This window comes from Trichinella spiralis (genome assembly GCF_000181795.1).
Source record: "Trichinella spiralis strain ISS 195 chromosome Unknown Scfld4, whole genome shotgun sequence".
NCBI lineage: Eukaryota > Metazoa > Nematoda > Enoplea > Trichinellida > Trichinellidae > Trichinella > Trichinella spiralis.
The window spans coordinates 3,696,114-3,716,410 of record NW_003526943.1 but is presented as its reverse complement, the minus strand read 5'-3'; the positions used below and the strand labels follow the sequence as shown (position 1 = coordinate 3,716,410).

At 29.8% G+C, this 20,297-nt stretch overlaps 3 protein-coding genes across 3 annotated transcripts; 2 read left to right on the top strand and 1 right to left on the bottom strand.

The window, feature by feature from the left end:
* Positions 1-6,514: 6,514 nt before the first annotated feature.
* Tsp_01001 (conserved hypothetical protein) lies at positions 6,515-6,943 on the top strand. Its single transcript, XM_003376682.1, has one exon. The coding sequence runs from the start codon at positions 6,515-6,517 to the stop codon at positions 6,941-6,943; it is 429 nt and encodes a 142-aa protein (XP_003376730.1).
* Positions 6,944-11,470: 4,527 nt separating this feature from the next.
* Positions 11,471-13,123, bottom strand: Tsp_01002 (hypothetical protein). The gene is made up of 6 exons (XM_003376681.1): positions 13,106-13,123; positions 13,014-13,037; positions 12,794-12,862; positions 11,765-11,914; positions 11,606-11,665; positions 11,471-11,578 (listed from the first exon to the last, which is right to left on the bottom strand). Exons 1-6 carry the CDS (start codon positions 13,121-13,123, stop codon positions 11,471-11,473), a joined length of 429 nt encoding a protein of 142 aa, XP_003376729.1.
* Positions 13,124-14,265: 1,142 nt separating this feature from the next.
* Tsp_01003 (glycogen synthase kinase-3 beta) lies at positions 14,266-16,907 on the top strand. The gene is made up of 7 exons (XM_003376680.1): positions 14,266-14,711; positions 14,854-14,937; positions 15,585-15,695; positions 15,765-16,002; positions 16,085-16,278; positions 16,368-16,554; positions 16,726-16,907. The coding sequence occupies exons 1-7, from the start codon at positions 14,334-14,336 to the stop codon at positions 16,905-16,907; spliced, it is 1,374 nt and encodes a 457-aa protein (XP_003376728.1). The 5' UTR covers positions 14,266-14,333.
* The last annotated feature ends 3,390 nt before the right edge of the window (positions 16,908-20,297 follow it).

Genomic DNA, 20,297 nt, shown 5'->3' with positions numbered 1-20,297 from the left:
CATTATTCAAATTATTGTATTATTCACAAAGGTTAGGTCAGTTTATTCTGTATGATGTCAGATAATTTTAAAATGAATGTTACGAATAAATAAAATACTGTATGTAATGGTGCTGCATTGCGTGAGAGTGTCCTGGGAGAGAGAATATAATAATTTTTTACGCTGAATAAAGAAAGCTACATGAAACTAAGTTTATCAGACGATTTTTATGCAATTTAAAATGAAAAACAAATTAAATATTACTGCAAATATGCACTGTTGCGTTTCCACAACTGAAGTATTATCTTTCAGAAACAAAAATTATCAAAAAATGATATGAAGCTTATATGTTTGCAATGTATAAGTTTGTTACCAAAAATGATATAATTTCAGTCTTGGAATTTATATCATTTGTCAAATTTTAACATGTTTTTAAATAAGCAAAAAGCAGAAATAGATGATAAATTTTGACAACATTATGTTAACAATTGATTTCAAACTTACCAGCTGATGTATTTGTTCAGTGGTTCTAGTGTACAGTGGCAAACGTGAACAACGAAACAGCATCAATTAAGATCTAAATAATAATGATAATAAAAATAGCATGACATACGGCTACTTAAAAGAATAGAACAATAATTACAAATTAGAAATTTACGATTGTCATAAAATGGCAGAATACATGAATGAAAATGAATGAGGGAAAATACAAAGAAGGGGGGAAATGCATGGAAAACAAAACCTCGAACGAACAACAGTCGCTTGGGTATCTCCCATTCTGTTGTCCCAATCAACGGTTGCATTGATTAGCCGGCTGCTCACAATGACGAGCCGCGAACCGGCATCACAATGCTCCATTGTAGACAAATGCATTATAATTAGGTTTTAACTAGGAACTTGCAGTTCGGTGAAAAATGAAGACACAATTCCAACTGACAACGCGTTCAATTCAGATCAACGTCAGGAATCGGCATGCGTCAAGCATCAGCCGCTTGTTGTTGCTGGTTAAAGCGGAAATCTCGTTAGAGTACTCTTATCTGACTGACCCACCGCAGAACAAAAGTGAAACTGGACGTATATTGTCTGTATTTTATTTTATTCTATCATCTTGTTTTATTGATCATTAGCATCACAAAACGAATTTCAATGGAAACGGTCAACGTTCAACTAACTTTTTATTTAAATTATAAAAATTCATAACGCAATAAAATAACTTTTATCCTGTTTAAAGTTTAACAAATCTATGTATGTAAAATTGTATTATTCAAAAAAAATGAACTAATTTTTAAACGGTCATCAAAATTATCTAAACGTCGAATATGAAATATCTTAATTTAAGCCCTGATTGCAAAGGACACTTTTTTAAAAAGACATATCTGTATTCAAATTAATTTTGTATCATGATAATGATTTATGGAATATAAATTTATGTGATAGATAACATTTTGTCAATTTTGCTTTATAAAATGATTTAAAAGAATCCATGAAAATAAACACGTGTTCACGTACTTCATCAGAGAAATACATATATACATGTTTAAATATGAATAGCATGCAAATTGAATAAATTTAGAAGTTAATGTGCAACAGCTAGAGTCACGTATGCAAAGTTTCCTATTTAGCAAGCAAATTTTTTTTTGAGAAAACGCTCTTGTCATTAGCAATGAGAAATAAATCTTTTTGACATTTTCTTTGTATTCCAGGAGATTCAAAGCCTAACTGAATGCAAAGCTGACTGTTAAAATTGAAACAGTTCTGAGTTGTACTGCAGTTTACTACACATTATTGTTGCTACACCATTGTAGAAAATGCTGAAAAAATTCCACGTTAAACGATTTATAAAACGTTCATTCAGCGTTTTATTCGTAATAAATATCAGAATAATTAATTAATTTACTTTAAATCTTAAAGATTTCTCCCATTGAAAAGATGTCACTATTCAGCAAGTGATGCACATATGAATAACAAGAAAGATTTGAAGAAAAAACAGTATTTACATCACTGCTTTTTCCCATTCTTCATTGATCAATTTAATATAATTATTACAACAATAATAACAATAGAAATATAATAAATATTATTCATAAAATGAATTTTGGTTGCTGCTAATATGTCGTTCTGATATGGAAAATTCTGTACTGTAATTCTTCACGTTATACTAATTTAATAAAATTTATTTTTATTAAATTTTCACCGCAATTAAAAAAAGTGATATTATTGAAATAATATTTTTTAATTGGATTGTATTTGAGAAAAGAAAATAATAATAAAGAATTATATTATTTTTAACAATCAAAAATGAAGTATAATGTGTACAGTCTTTTCTTTATAACCGTCATCTTGACAACTATTTTTAAAGCGTAATGATTTTGTTGATTATGAAATAAATAATGCATTTAATTGCAAATTAAAATAAATTGAAAACATAGGCTGCAAAATTAATAAATTGAGATAATGCTCATTTTACTTACATCTTCTTTTCTCATTGAATGCAAATAATTGAAAATACAAGCTAGTATCATTGAAATTGTTCAAACAAATCCAAATACTAGAAAGGGCAAATTTTTACAACGAACTGAACAGTCTGTTTGAAAAAACCATTCTCTTATCCAGTATCTACCGTATACTGATTTCAACTTGCTCTTATCTCAATTTGATGTCAAAAATTTGCCTTGAGAGGGCAATTTCCAGGTCTTCCGATTGTCACGTACCGACATTTCACGTCAATTGCTTAGCAATCGACATTTCACCAACAACTGGCTAAAAGCTAATTTCCACAATCGAAGGTTAATCTCGAAATCTAAAGATGCGAAATTCATTTTTCCATTGAACATTTTTCAACAACAAAAATTGTCCAAGGGATAATTTCTTTTTTTGTTCTATTCAAAATTAAGTTCATCATCAAAAACAAACACTTCTTCTGCTTCTCATAATAGTCAGTGTATTATTGTTCAGTGGTTTTGTTAGAAATTGAAAAAACAAAATTATATTTTAAGAATGAATATTCAATTTCTCAAATGCTTGCAATGGAAGGGAAGAGATTAAAAAAAATATTGTTTCCAAACATGCTTGAGCTTTGAAAAGTGCATGAAAAAATTCAGAGGTGTGATCAATTGATTGCAAGCTTGATTTGTCAAAAGGATTCATGCTGAAATCACAAAAATTGAAACGTTTGCGACAAAAGCAGATTGCTTGCATTGGAAACGCTGGCTTGGAAAGGGAAAATCGACGTTGTTGCAGAATCATCGCCAAAAGGGGAGTGATTAACCGAAGCGTATTATTGTTCTCTTTCAAGAAACAAAACCATCCGTGGATATAATTAGTCTCCAGGGGGAGGGGGTAAAGGAGAAGCTGAAATGCCTTCAGTCGATCAAACATCCAAATTTCATCCCAAGCAATGTGGAAGGGCAAAAGGCGAAATCTTGCACCTCTTCGGTTTCACAGAACAAACGATCACCGTGCAAGAAGATGACAAACAGCTTTCTAGCTAGTTAACTTTTCAAAGAAACATTTATTGACATAATTCGATCCGACGCTATTATCAGCCATTCATGTCCTTCAGAAGGCAAACAATACAGCCCTTCTTCAACTCTTCCATTTCTCATCACAAACAAATCATGAACAACATCGTGCAAAAAGAAAATGCTATTGTTTGCATAATTAAAATGGTCATTTTTTTCATAACTAATAAATTTAATATTTGGGGAAAAGAAAATAATTCAATTTTACATAGACATATGCATGATTCATATATTTCATAAGAAATGAACATTTTCACCTGTATAAAAATTCACAATACTGCAAGTGCAATTAATTATTAAATTGATACTTGAAATTGCTTTTTTTTGCTAATTTTTATAATTGAAAAGTGAATATTATTGAAATAATATTTTTTTGATTGGATTTTATTTGAAAAATGGAAAATAAAGAATTATATTATTTTTAACAACTGAAAATGAAGTAATGCGTACAGTTTTTTTTATAACCGTCATCTTGACAACTACTTTTAAAGCGTAATCAAATGAAAAGCAATTTTCACTAAAAAAATAATAATTTTCTTTGAATGCATGCATTACTGAAAAGTTCTGTGGAAACCATTTTTACAAAGAAAAAATTGCAGTGAATATGCATATTATTAAACATATAATCATGTGCATTTTAAAAAATTCTCCAATATTTCGCAGAACAATTAACAAAATACAATAAACACGGCAAATAGACGGCTTTGTAGTCTGCAACAATAATTTCACCTGATATTTATGAATTATTGTTGATCATTTTTTCCAATTTCAAACCATATTAATAATAGAAAAATCATGAAATTCAAAATCTTATCAGATTCATTTATTCAATAAATGAGATCAACTTTTAAAATATCCAAACTGAAAACATCCTGTTTTCTGTTGCAAAAATAGTCATCTTTGAAAGAATAGAAATTTCATGTCAACATATTGCCCTCTTAATAAAAATCTATAAGATATCATTCGTAATTAAAATTTTGTAATTGAAATTAAACAACATTTAATTTTTCCATTAAATGATATATATTTTTCATTATAACTTGCATTATTACATTAAAATGATATCTGTGAAGCTTATCCTTGGAATATTTTTCGTTTTAAACCTGTTTATTTGAAACAAATTAACAATTTCTTACTGGTCTTTATAATCTTGCTATAACTATCAGACTGGAGTTGTAAATATTCTTTTTCAATGCATTACTTTTAATTTTTGCACTTTCAAAAGTATTACATCTCTTCTGGTACAATGAATATCAAAAAACTGTCAAAGACATATTTAAATTTGTTCAATACGAATATATATATAACGGATTTTCTAAATCAAAATTAAAATGCAAATGTTTGATAATTCAGCAAAAAGTTGTTAATTAAAAACAATAATTAATTATTAATGATTTAGATTAATTGTAATTTTATTATTATTTGTAAAAAATACAGTTGTGCAAAGCAAAATAAAAAGGATCAAGCTGTAAAACTTGAAATATTCTTACAAATTTAGCTTGCTAATAATGACGCAAAATGCTAAAGTCAAGAAGTTATCAAAAAATAAAAATAACAATTTTACATGCTATTTTATAAAGTATTTCAATTTTTTTGCTTCCTTTTTTTATTTAATAAAAATTTTTTTTAAATAAACATATCATCTAAGAAATGCAAAAAGTTGAAATATCTACACATGCATATCCAATTAGAGTGAGGTATAAATGAAAATGATCAATATAGGCATTTTAATTAATAATCTACTAATACCGGTAAAGTTGAGTGATTATAATGTCAAGAAATGTTTGTTTACTATAATTTTTTGATTATTCATTAAAATATTCATTTTTAAAGCGGATACAATATTTCATTTAACATTTGCACATTTAACAACATGCCATTAGTTTGTTAAAAATGAAATTAATCGATACTTTTGCAATTTTATACAAATCTCCTTTTGTTAAACATAAAATATAAGAAATATTAGCCTTCCAATTGATATGCAAACATATTGTGTGAAAATTAAAACCTTCTATTTTATTTCTCTAGAATGTTATCTATTTTCGCATATTTCTTTTCACAACTGGAAATGAGCAACGTTGCATGAAAAGCAGAAATTAAACCTGTTTGTTTTAATAATATTCTTGATATTTTCAAATACTTTTGATATTTTTTTCATATTTCATATCACAAATGTATCGATAAATTTAAATTTTATTAATACATTTACGTGAAAAGAAAAAATAAAAAAAGTAATTGCCCATTTGATTTTCCAATGAAAATGCTGACTTTGAAATATATACATGAGAATGAAATTGTTGATAATTTTTTCCCATTAAACAAGCATTTATAATAAGGAGAAATATTTTATAACAATAATTATTATTATCGTTGTTTTTCATCGCAATCATTATAAAATTCTAATTGCTCCCTTTTTTGTCAAATTTGTCTGAAAATGACAGTCATTTTGTCGATCGATAACCGTTATCAGCTTCTGTCAAAAATCAGCGCATTGAATGCTTCCGCAGTTTAATTGTGACAACATGGCAGATAGATCACGACGGTCTATTGTTCTTATTAAAATTCTCTTCAAAAATCGAAATCATTTATTCTCGCCTGATTATTTCATGTTCTGTCCTATTCTGTTCTGATTTATGCTAATTTCAAATATTCTTAGTTACAGTTGATTGTCATTTTTTTTGAGCTTATGATCCGCAAGAATAATTCAATTATTAGTCCTATTTAATAGAATATTACAAAAATGCTTAAATTTTTTTAAAACTCATTTAATAATGAAACGATAATTGAAAATAAATCTGCTTACTTGTGGTAAATGAGTGAAAGAGGTACAAAAATACGGGTATGTAGAACTTCAATTGAATAGACAATGTACATATATGTATATAGAGGGCAGAGAAAATGAGAGTCGCATGTTGATAAAAGGGTAGAAAATTAAGCAATAATGAATATGTCACAGTTGGACGCTTTACGGAAAATTGTGTTTGTTAAAACCGGAGCGATTGTTGTCCACACACATGCGCACAGAAACAGACAGATACATCAGATGCAGAGCTGGCGGTGTATGCGCCTTTGTGTCAAGGCCGACTTGGAAGACAACATGCATTTATGCATGCCTGCCTGTATGCAGACATGCATACAAGTATGCATGTAGACAAGGTATGCCAAGTTGGAGAAGATGTTGGCGGCTCGTTGTCCACGCGGAAGGTCAGCAACAGTATGTCGGCCCCTTTTCCCCCTTGACCGCCGTGCATGCCGAGAAGACAACGTCACCCCAGTTATTAGCCGGACGCGCGTTGCCCACCTTATCACTGGCCACGATCAATCCTTATACACAAAGTGTCGCCTGTTGTCAGCTAACGGTCAACTTAGGACAACAACAGCAGCATCATCATCATCAACAACAACAACAAGTAAGTCTTGTTACCTTAACCAAGATATCGTAATAATACAATGACACGACACACGTTTGAAACATTTGATTCGATTTAAAAAAAAATTTTTTTCTTAAATAAAAATAAACAAATGTTATTTATTATTAATTATAAAAGCTTACTAAAGAAACAGCAGCTGATGACGAATGACAACAACAACAAGGGGATATTATCTGGTAGTAATGTTTTAATCGACATTGGATATTTTCAACATTTGTGAAGAAGAAGATTTCATACCGTTATATATAATACTGTTTGTGAATTATGAATTGATCTAGTGTGAAATGATTCAAAAAATTGCTTCTCGCTTTTACATTCTTATATTTACTGATAATACAAAAAGAGATATCAAATAAATGCAGATGATCAAATTGCAGCAATTTTTTACAGAACATGAGTTGAATTTTAAAAATTTACACGTTTTGTTTTGTACACTTAAACAAACCGTGCAAAGTGCAATACTCGAAATTGTTGTTCAACTCTTTTCATTCTATTTGCTTTGTTGAATATTTTTTTTTTAAAAATTCGAAAAAACAACATTAATATTATGCAAATTAATTTTCATTCTTTTTGTTTTTTCTAATTACATCTGTGTGTACCTTGATTCGATTTCGTGATGTTGCTTTAGGATTGCTGTGTAGACAAAAGCAAAGAGCAGAAAAGTAATTTCACAATTATTGTGTGAATATATACATATACGTATATATATTTATTTGTAATAAAACGTCATTCAACAGACTGCACAAAAGATGATAATAGCGTAATTTTGGATAAAATATAATACGTACAGAGAGGATTAACTTGAAAAAATGCAATATTAAATTATTAAAGTAGACTTGAATAAATTAGTTTTTCTAACTATTTACTTAATTTATTATTTACGTGAAATTTATGTAAATTAGCAATCTATCTGTATATCTTTTCATTTTACTATAATTGTTTTTATTCAAAATTGCTTCAAATTAAAAAATTTTCTTTCAAATTACAATCTTTTTGAAATTTTGTTATGTTTAATGTTAATTTGAAAAAGTATCACAAAATTAATTTTTAAAACGTTCAGTGCTTTTTTTTCAAGGCATTGCATCGTTGGTAATGTGTTGAAGTAAAAATTCAGTATGCAAATTGAGAAAAAAAAGTTTTTCAACCCTATAAATCACAGAAAGGTCAACTTGCCAATATTAAATACTGTACGCCTCTTGTTTCTGTCATTCAAGACACAAGTTCAGGTTGTGATCCTTGAAATGAATTTTATGAATTCTTAGCATCAAAATAATTATACGCTTAATTGCTTAATTGATTAAGCTCATTCGTTATTTTATATATTTCTATTCAGTTAATAAGATTTTCTTTTTTAATACATCAATCATTGTGTTTGATTGTTTAATTAAATATTTTGAAAATTTAATAATTTATTTATTAATAAATGAGTGGATTTACTTTTTTAGAAAAAAATAAAAATAATTGTCCCACTTTTTTTCTTGATTTACAAATGAAAAAATTCAATTCTTCATTAAAATTTACATAAAATCCAGCTTCACATTTAACGTTTATCTCATTGTGGAACAGTAGAAATGATTACTTCAATTCTGTATTCATAAAATCATCGCTGCGTTTGTGGGGCAATTGCAAAACCGACTTTCTATAAATTGTGCAAATTACGTCGTAAAAAATTATTATCATTCCTTCTTTTTTGCTTTTCAAGGCAATTTCAAAAAATCCAGAATTTACGATATTAATTTTTTTATTTGCTTGATGAAGCATTATTATTAAAATTATCCCTTTCGATAATTTATTTCTACTAAACAAAAAAAACAGAACTATTTGCACCGAATAGCGATGAAAACAAGTTTGTAAACAAATAAACAAAAACAAAAGCAGCAAAATTGATTTTTGCTTCTGATGATCATGTTTTATCACTCGACCTTTGTTGTCGATTCAGTATCGCTTCTGACCTGATATTAACTAACTAAATAACCTGCTGACTGACCGTATATATCTTGCAAATCTCAGGGCCGTGCTGAGCAGTAATATTTTTATAATATATTTATAGAAATTTGGATAATTATTGCTTGATAAAATGCATAATTAAAAAAATTTTTATGAATAAACATCAGTCGACTATTTGCGTTTATTACAACAGAAACGATGCAGTTTACAGTTTTTACAGCCGATGCCAGAAATGACTTTGACACGCTTGTAAATGCAGCACCAATCAACGTCACAGGTCGTAAACGAGAAGTACATTTTTTGAAAATAAAATTTATATTTAAATATTCGACCATCTTTTTCAAATGTCCTTCGTAGGCTTTCCCAACTGGCTTACGGTAAGTGTGAACTTTGAAATTCCTCAATTGGCAGGTCAGTTTAATTGATTGATAATTTTGAGAAACATTACAGTTTTTTATGCATAATATTTTGCAAGGATAGTACTTTTAAAATCAACATTTCATCTTAAGAAGACGAGTTGAAAATTTCAAAATTTAAAGATGAAATAGTACTTTTTGTGGATAGATTGTGCAAAATTAAAACAAAAGCTAAAATTTAAATGATGCTGTCGTGATTGGGTGAGTTTAGGGAAATTGTTCAGTTCAAAAAGAAGAAAAAAGAACAATACTGTGCTGCTGCTGCTGTATATATCTAGGAATCAGCATATGATTGTTTACAACTGTTGCTGAGTGAATTAATCGTCTTATTTTTAATTTACTTTGAAAACGAATAATTTAAAATTACCGTATGTCATTGAAATTACATTCGATCTCAAAACTGATGCAAAGCAAATGCAAATATTTGCACTGATTTTAAAATTTAATATATTTTATAAATGCAACATATATATTTTTTTAATTCATTGTGAAAGTAAGTCGACTCGAAAATTATGTACATTGTAATACATGCTAATGCGTCATAAAGTCACTGTAATAATTGATGATCTGTGATAAACAATAGAAATTTTAATTGAATTGTATCACAGAATGACCAACTTTACGAACATGATGAAAAAGCAATATTTGAAGACTTGAACAACAAACAATGGAAAAAATTTTTTTTAAATCACTTCTGTTGTCCGTCAACAAATAAAAAAGTTTTTGAATCCCTTTCATGCTGAAGAATGATGAATAAATCAATGTTTTGTAATTTTTAGAATAAAATCAATTTCATGTGAAGAATATATTTTGAGCAAATAAATCCCCACTACTGAATTCGAATTGTTTACAGAATGACAGCTAAGCAAAATGATCAAGAAGAAATAACATGGATTATTTCATGCTTGGCGTATAGTTTTAATTGAACACGAAACGAAAAATTTGAAATAACTTTTTTAAAAAAAGAACAAATGTTTAAATTAAAATTGAAATTATTAAAAATAAAATAAAGTGAAAATTTATTTATTTATTTATTTATTTTAATCGTGCGATATCAGTCATACCGTTGAAAAAATAAGGAACGAAGAGGCAAGGAGGGAGGTGAGGGGTTGAGAATTGTTTTGCACATTTTGTGCTTGCCTATTCAATTGTTAATTTGCATCATTGTAATTTGAAGGACAATCTGCAATTAACCTGTTTGGAAATAATTAAAAGCAAAGGAGAAAATACAGAAAAAAAAACTAAACTAAAAGATGATAACAAAATAAATGAAACAACGAATCAGTTTATAGTTCAGTGTAGAAAAAAATGCAAAAAGTAAAAATTTGACCGGCACACCTGAAATCAAAAGAGCGTCTAGTCAAAACAAGGAAGTTTCAGGCGTTTTATTTTAAAAAAAGCTCAACTTACAGAGCATATTTCTACACTTGCACAACAAACTTGCAAAATGGTCTACATTTTATCATCATGAATTTTTTCTTTCTTTCATCAACAATTGATTTGAAAAATATTTCCGAATATCATCATATGCACATCTTTTATGTAAGCAATTAAACTTTCGCATTGTTTTTTTTACTTTTTTATTAATAAATTATTCGCTTTTGCAAACTGAATTCATACTGTAAAATGAAAATTGAAAAAAATTAATAATTAATTAAAATTTTTGTACTTTAAAAATTAAAAAATTTTTTAGTTTTATTTTTAAAAAATTGCACACACACGCACATATAAATATTGATCAATTTTTGCTTTTCAATTTTTCAAAAATGAAAAAGTACCTTCGGATCATTATTTTTTACTTTTTAAACTATAAATTAACAGATCGTAAATATTATACTTTACTTGTTAATAATAATTATTACATTTATTTTGCATCTATTTTTCTTGAATTTTTGAAATTTCGTATTATTAATTATATTTTTAATTTTACATGAAGCATGCAAAATTATGTGCCAAAAAAGACAACAGTGAGCAAACGCAATAATCATTTTAAATAAAATACGTCAAAATATTATTAAAGTAAAATGTAAAATAAAATTGACTCACTTTTATCATAGGAGAGCGAGTAATGGCACCACTGGCGAGCGGGAATGGAATGGCATTTAGTATGCAATGATTCTGACATTGCGTAATAAATATGTAGAGAGCCAATGAATTTATGTGCAGGAAGTGAGTGCTAGTGACCGCGCTGGTACGAAAAATATTTCACAAGTAAAAGTGCTTCAGTGACCGGTCCGAGTGAACAAGAGGAAGGAGGAACAGCAGAACAAGTGACCACTGCTAACTACAAAAGCAAAACTTTTCAACAAACATCAAGCTGACGTCTGACCGTTTGTTCGTGCCAGGGTGTGAGACGACGCTGTGAAGCCAGCTACAACTGAATACTTTCCGTTTGTTGCTTGTTTGCAAATTTTAAACTCGTCGATGTCGAGATTTCAAATTGCCGGAATGATGTGATCAATATTTGTACAAGCAGGTGTGATGTCGAATGGTTCTCAATGTTCATACGGTGCACGACGATCTGAGGTGACAATGAGGAAAATTGGAAATTCAGTGTCAGGCAAAACGTAGTAGCAGCTGTCAATTGTGAAGTTCCAAAATGAAAATTCTCTCCATTAGCCTTTGACCAATACCATCAATAAATAATAAACAACCCCCCCCCCTTCCCCTTTTTTGCTTCCTTTTGTTCTTCCATTTCAATCATCTCGAAATATATTGCAAATTTGTACAATATTTCATTTTTTTTCAAAAGTTTACATTCAAAATTTTTATCATGAATCAAATAATATTAAAATGATTTTCTTATTCAAGAAAAAACAAAAAACATGTAGAAATGAAGCTTATAAATTTGTCGTTATACTTCGACAAAAGTGCAATGACACAATTGATGATAAATCGAAATGAACAATCATTTTCAATTTGTATTCAACATTTCAAATTTAGCTAATTTAGTATTTTTTTAAATGTAAACTATTCATATTTTCATATTAAAAAATAAATTTTATTTTAGAAAAATACAAACGATAACAGCAAATTATAAAAAATTTCCATTCACAGAACAATAATTTTCTTAAAGTTGTATTTATAATCAGGAATTTTTAAAAAGTGTTTTATAAATAAATTTAAAGTTTGAAAAAAGTCATACAGGAATAAAATTTAAAGGCAAATATAGAAAAGAAAAGGTTATTATACTGAACTGCATTAATTTTTTTGAAAGAGTTAAAAAAATATGAACTATGATTTTTATTTTTTTTATTAAGTGAAATGTATGTTTATCTTATTGTAGATAGTAATAATAATAATAACTGTTGTTACGGTATAAGAAGGCTAATAAAACAGTGTAAATTTTTCATTGATTAAAAACATTATAATATTCAATACTGAATAATTTCAATCTTTTCACTGCTAAAATGAATACAACTCTTTCAGTTGATCAATATTTTTGTCACTGTCGATAATCATAAGAAAAAACATTTTTTTAGTAATTAAAAACACAAACTGAATTAATGTACATATAGAAAGATGCTTCATCATTTTTTAAAATAAATTTTATTGCATGCCGTTGACACTTAATTTAAAAAGTATTGTAAATTTAAAATAAATATTCAAGTGAAATGAAGTACGCAAGTTAATCGATAACGCAATACATTTATGATTGAATTATTAAACAGCAATTAAATTATTGAACATATTTACATTATATAAATTTTTTATAAAACATTACATTGCAGCAATGCGATTTTCTTTAAAAACACTTTATTAAATTAACTTAGAGCAGTAAATTAGTATTGAAAAAATCAAATAACATTACATGACATTCCAGGGGCATTTAATACATTTCATTTGACAAAATTTGACACTTAAAGAAAGTCAAGCACTGCTTTTCAAAAAAGTAAATTTTTATTACATTTCGAAACAACTGAAGCAATCATAGCTGTTTTCAGAGTAATCAAATTATTAGTACATTTTTCAACTCAAACTGAAATATTATGCAAAAAATCATTCTGCTGATTATGCCCAACCGTGATAATGCATGCAACGTATAGATGATATATTAAAAGTAAAAAATTGTGTATAAAATAATGCAGAGCTGTTTTAAAATTATAGAATACAACAGAATTTGCACGTTTAAAATGTAAACTTAAAAACTTCAAATAACTTATTTGAAAACGAATAGTTATTTAGGAATTTATTCAAATCAAAAAATTTAAATTTTGAGTGAAATTTGCTTTTGATTATATTTGAAACTGTTAGTGGACCTTTGAAAATTTTTCATTGATTTGTTAAGTGGAGCATGACTAAACAACATCAAAAGTAATAACTGAAACCTTCAAACCAGAAAACCTAAAAATGATGATGATGCCTAACAACCTAAACATGATGCCATTCCTTACCTAATTTTAATAATTCTTCAAAAATTGTCATAAACATAAAATTAACTGGTATTATTAGCAGTAAAATTATAAACAGTTTTTTATTGAATAAATTTTTTTTGTATTAAAAATCATTTGGAACCTCTGGCTTTTTAAAAGCTTTTAAAGAAAAACAACAACCAAATTTCGATAAGAAAATGATAATTATAATAAAGTGGTTTTGCCAGAACATGTGATTAAAAATTTAACATTACAAAAAACTGATCAGTCAGCATATATATATGTATATTTCTTTTTGGCATCAAATATTTTAATGCATGCTATTATTGAAAACAGTTGTTTTTTTCGAAAAATTTTATTCATTTTGAATTCAGCTCTCAAAAAATCGCATATTCTGCAGAGATAATTATTATTTAAATTTAAAATACATGATAAATTTACTTTAATTTATGTTTTGTCAAAAACTAAAAAGTAGTGTTCAAAAGTTTTACAGTATGCCAATATGTATTTATTTGAACTTGAGAATCTTTAGAGCGTGGATTATTCTCGTTGATACAGTGGAAACGTTCAAGTTTTCTTTGTTTGTCGTTGGTGCATTGTGCTGTTTAAATGCGCTTGCGATGCTTTTGAACGTTCTTAAACAGCTGCTGGTTGTCGTTGGTCAAAATGAGCTTACAGCCGGCCGCAGGCGCTCCGCCGCCGCAGTTTCCTTCTACAACTGTTCGCCCCACAGAGCGTTCTGACCGACCCTCGCTCAATCCGCTGCGGTCCAACAGTTACACGGTGTTGCCGGCTTCTATAGCAGGTTTGTACGACGGTCTTGGACCAAGTGGCCGTGCAATGTTGGCTCCATCTGCACCCAAAGGCCGCATATACACTGTCACCGCCACGCCTGGCTATGGGCCTGAACAACAAGTTGAAGTGTCTTACACGGACACGAAATTGATCGGCAACGGGTCATTCGGCGTTGTGTACCAGGCAAAAATGTTGGAAGTGGACGAGTTAGTCGCCATAAAAAAAGTTCTTCAAGACAAACGCTTTAAAGTAAAATGATGTTTTAATTTTTATTTGATTTCAATTTCAAACAAGCCATTTTACACTTGTCAGTTTACTATTGTTTCTTTTGCTTGTTGTTCCTTTTCATCGACTATGCTGATTACACGATGACTATTTTTCTTTTATTTAGAATAGAGAATTGGCGATAATGCGGCGCCTGGAGCATCAGAATGTTGTTCGGTTGAAATATTTCTTTTATTCTAAAGGCGAAAAGGTGAGTTTCAGTGCTTACTTTTTTAATTTGCTGCTGATTTTATTGCTTCCTGGTTGTTTTTTATCAACTGTTCACATGTTTGAGTAGGAGGAAGTGTTGTGCATTTTACTATAAAATTTTGAATTATGTTAAATTGCGCACGCCCAAGCGTTGTTACGTTTTGTTCGAATGACGTTGATTTTTCTGTTCGCTTTGAATTTTACTTTTTGTCATTGGAATTAGTATTTAACATAGTTTTGACTATTCACTATACAATTCGTAGAGGAGTTATTTTTTTTTGTTGAAATTTGTTCGAAAGCAGCAGTTGGCTGTGCTAGTTTTGTCTCAGTTTGTATTGACGACTTGTTTTTAAAGTGTCTGTGTGCATTCATTCTTTGCCCATTCCACATGCTGCTATCCGATTTTCATCCGTTTTCTATCTTCCTTTGTTTAACAGGCTGCATCGGAGAATAAATAGCGTTGCAGTTGTGATAAGCATAGAATTTTGTTTTGTTAAATTTTTACTTTGAAATGCGAAGGAACCGTATGGTAATGAATAATGATGGCATTCTATTACGAATGTAACTTTTATTTTTATGATTATTAATAAAATTATGGGCATTAATTTCAAACAAGAGACTGAAATAAGAAAGAAAATTCAATTACAGGCTGACGAATTGTTTTTAAACCTGATTTTGGAATATATGCCTGAAACGGTGTATCGCGTGGCAAGACACTATAGCAAGAACAAGCAATTTATTCCTATGCTATATGTAAAGGTTGGTTAATATGATTATCTTATTGTTGCATGCTTTTTATAAAAATTTAAATTGAATTGTGATGTTTAGTTATTTATGTACCAATTGTTTCGCGCCTTGGCCTACATTCACTCGCTTGGTATCTGCCATCGTGATATAAAGCCTCAAAATTTGTTGCTCGATCCGGATACGGCGGTGTTGAAGTTGTGCGATTTTGGAAGTGCGAAGCATTTAATACAGGGAGAACCAAACGTCTCCTATATCTGCTCAAGGTACTATCGTGCACCAGAATTGATTTTTGGTGCCACAAACTATACAACGAGCATTGGTAAATTGTTCATTTTTATCACAATGAAAAATTTAAAAAAAAAGAATTATTTACTGATTTATAAATTTACATCTTGTTGCAGATGTTTGGTCAGCTGGTTGTGTGCTTGCAGAATTGCTGTTGGGACAGCCTATTTTTCCTGGTGAATCAGGCGTTGATCAACTAGTGGAGATAATTAAAATTTTGGGCACACCTAGTCGCCAACAGATTACGAAAATGAATGCTACATTTGCTGAATTTGGCTTGCCCCAAATTAAAGCTCATCCGTGGAGTAAAGTGCGTTTGTTGTCATTGAATTTTGAAAAAATTGTTTTCGGCTTTGTCTTTGGTGATATATAGATATGTATCTTTTATATTCTGTACAGGTTTTTCGACCTCGAACTCCACCAGAGGCGATTGATTTGATTAGCCACTTGCTGGAATACTCGCCTGATCAACGGATGACCCCTCTGGAGGCGTGCGCCCACCCCGTCTTTAATGAGCTTCGACTTCCGGACTGCAAGCTAACGAATGGACGTGAATTGCCTCCGTTGTTCAACTTTACGGATCTCGGTTAGTATTTTTAGTATTATTCCAAAAAATTTATCAATATAACACATGCATATTAAACATTTACTTATTCACTTGTTGGGAATGAATGATTTGAAATTTTATCATATAAATTACGTTTTACATGAATGAAGTGGTTATGATTGAATTTTATATTATTGAAAATTTGTTTAGAGTTGAAAATTCAGCCGATGTATAATCACATCTTGGTGCCGTCCCACTTGGTTAATCGTACACCTGTAGGTCAAAATAGTGCAGAAGATGCATCCCCGGTAACCGCTGCTGGCGAAGAACGGAATAGCAGCACATCGTTAAATGTTACTGCTGGCGCTTCACCGGATCGGTCGCAAGCTTAGAAATTAATTGAAGCTTAACGCACAAGTTAAAATTCGAAGAAATAACAAGCACGTTCATTGTTTCTTTACGTTGTGCATGACATTGGAGGGGGAATTTTACAACATATTTACAGGTATGCCTCTCTGCATGCTTGGATATTATAATGTACACTGTTTCCCTTTCCCTTTTTTTCTTTTTCTTTTACTACAACTCTGCAAAATTTGATATTGTTCATTTTCTTGGCAAACGCCTAAACAGAATAGGCGCTTGTTCATTTTTTTCTCTGTGAATTCGCTTAGTTTGAAAAAAAGATAATTTTTTAAAAATATGTATTCTTTTTTAATGAATGAAAATGTGACGTAGTGAAAAAAATGCCATGAGACAGTTTTGGATAGGTTTCAGTTCTATTGAAATTGTGAGCCTGTAATTGCACACAACTGGCACGCACATACGCATACAAACACACACACACACACACATGCGTATTATATACATGCAGGCACACATACGTGCAAGATGGAGAAGCATAAGAAGATATGTTTGTTTTACTTTTATTATATTTTTGATTTTTCATTTTTAGTTTGTTAAAAAATATATTATTCAGTTGACTTTTTTCTTCTACCGACCAACAAGATGGTCAGTTATGATGGTGTTTTAATGTATTTTTATTATTATATTTTTTTGTTTTTGTTTTTCCTTCATAATGCGGAAAGTGAATATATATATTTATATATATTCATTGAAATATTATTGTCATCTTTTATATTGCGTCATTTGTTTGATCGACAACGTGTCCTGGAGAGGAACAGAGAAATATGGTGGCAAGGAAAATAGTCAGCGGCTGTTGTTGTTGTTCTTGATTTTATTTTTCATCTGGATTCAGATAAATTGATAAGATGTTGATTGTGATGTGGTTGAGCTGGAGTGAGACCCACTTGAGAAAAATAATTGCTTGTCAAATGATGACGTTTTGAAAATTTTCACGCCATAAACAGCTGATCACACCACACATACGCACACACACACACACACTCACGTGCACACAGTGATAAGATGCCGGTTGTGTGGGCCAGTTTTTGCCATTTTGCAATCATTGGCAAATTTGGGTTGACGTCATTTTTCAGATGGTCGCTTTCGAATGCAAAAGAAGAAGAAGAAGAAGCTAACCAACCAACCAACCAACTGAAGCATGCATGCGATCATTTTCAAACAACAAACAGCTCAGATAAAAATTTTAATTTCTAATATCTTCTTTTTCATACGTGACGTAGAATTTGCTCTGCTGAAGATTGAAGAATCGGATTTGACGTGATATTGAAGTGCAATGTAAAAGAAATTGGCAAAGCAAGAATTGGATTTGCAATTTTGATGAAGCTTTTGTGATCAATTGGAAAAGAAGGGAGGAGGGTGTGTGTGTGTGGGGGGGGGGCAGGGAGGGGGTTAGAAGAACTTGGATCTGATTTTATAATTTCCCTTGATTTTCATACAACATGACAATTATATTTTTATTGAACAAGCTTGATGAAATGTTTTGTTTTTTATTTCCTTTTTTTGCTCATTCAAGTTTCGTGTGATTGCATGTTTTTGGAAGAGTGATTAGTGAAATTGCATTTACAACGAGAACTAGCGAATGTGTGAAGCAGCAGCTAACGACGACTGGTATGAAAATGACCAGAAAAAAATTTCAAAATTGTATCAAAATTTTTCATATGCGACGAGTGGGAAATGATTTCCAATAAATTGACAAATTTCAACTTTGATTGAAGACAATGAACAAATTAGAAGAAGCTTTCAATTTTCCATTCAAAGCATCCAACTGTGTGTGTATATGTTATGTGTGTTTACAGCTGCTTGGTGTCGACGTCAACGTGAAAAGTAATGATATATTTATTTTTTTGTAGGAAATAATGCATTTTTTTGCTTTTGAAAAAAATACAATTGACGAAGAAATTGTACATGAAAATCGAAACTGTCGAATTGCGTCAATTCTACGAAAGAAATTGATAAATTTTTGTTATAAATAATTTTTTGTCATCGCTTGTCAACATTTCTGCGAGGTAAAAAAATTATCGTTGAATAGTGTAATAATTAACAGAAGCTTTTCTTTTATTATTTAAATATTTAACAGTTTTTTTCAATTGTCGGAGGTACAAAGTTATTGTTTCCTTTCTTTCGTGAACTTTCATTTCATCTGTTTAAATGTTGTTTCGAGAGAGAAAAACTATTTTCTTTTGTTTTTTTTGAATAACTATTCATACAGTATACAGTTTTTTCACCGCTGCTACTGCTTCATTAGTTCCCAGTGAGAGGAAGGCATGCATTATATATTTTGATAAAAAGAAAATCCAATCAATACAGCTTCAATTCTTGATCACGTCATTCGAAAGGGGTGGGAGGAAGGGACAGCCATTAAAAATTATTCACGACGAAAAGCTTTTTAGCAGTAGTTTTTTCTTTTTATCCAATTCAAAAGTGAAAACTTACTTTTGCGCAAAAAAGCAAATCGTTAGTTTGCAAATGTCGTGCAATTTGAACTTTGAAAATTTTTCATTGCTCTCTTGTCAAATTGATTTACCCTTTACGTAGCGGCTGGTGAAATTATTTCACAAAAGCTGAAATGTGATTGAAATTTTGCAAAGAAAAAAAATTTCAAATAATTGAAAAAGCAAAAGTGAAGAAAAAAATTTCAAAGTTGATGAATTTAATTGAAAAAGCACTACTGCTTATTATTTTTTATTTAAAAATTAATTTTTCATTCTTGTAATCAATAATTTTAGCCAATTATTATATTGATTTTTTGACAAATGATGATTCACAACACTACACTACACTACACTGTATTTGAACTTTCTTTTTGTTAAAAATACGGTAATATTCATTGTGAGGCGTGACGGTCCATTTGCATTTTTCTTGAACAAACAATAGCTGTCAAAATTATTTGCGATGAATCTATCAGTTGCATTGGTTGCTTGTGGAATGTGAAAATGACAAGCATTGTTTTGCTTTGCTTGTAGTGTTCGACCGAATTCGACGCTATTCTAAAGCAAAAATCGTTTTACCGATAATTCTGGGGTATTTTCAGATATTGTCGGTGACCCAGTGAAATGCACAAACAGGCGTGTGTAGTTTTGCCTTATTTCTCAAACTTGTACTACAAGTTCAATATTCGACGCTTGTTCGATTATGGCGTCAAAAATTTGGTAACAATTTTATTGACGCTTCTTCGTGTGCAATTTCATAATTTGCTTTCTGCTTTTTTGATGGTGGATGATTTTTTTCTTTTTGTTTTTGATGCCCAGTTTTACTTGGCTGTTTTTTCCTTTGGCGTGGAATTGAGAAAAAAAATTACATTTTCATTTTTATAATTTATTTATTTATTTTCATTTGACATTTTAAATATCTAGACAATC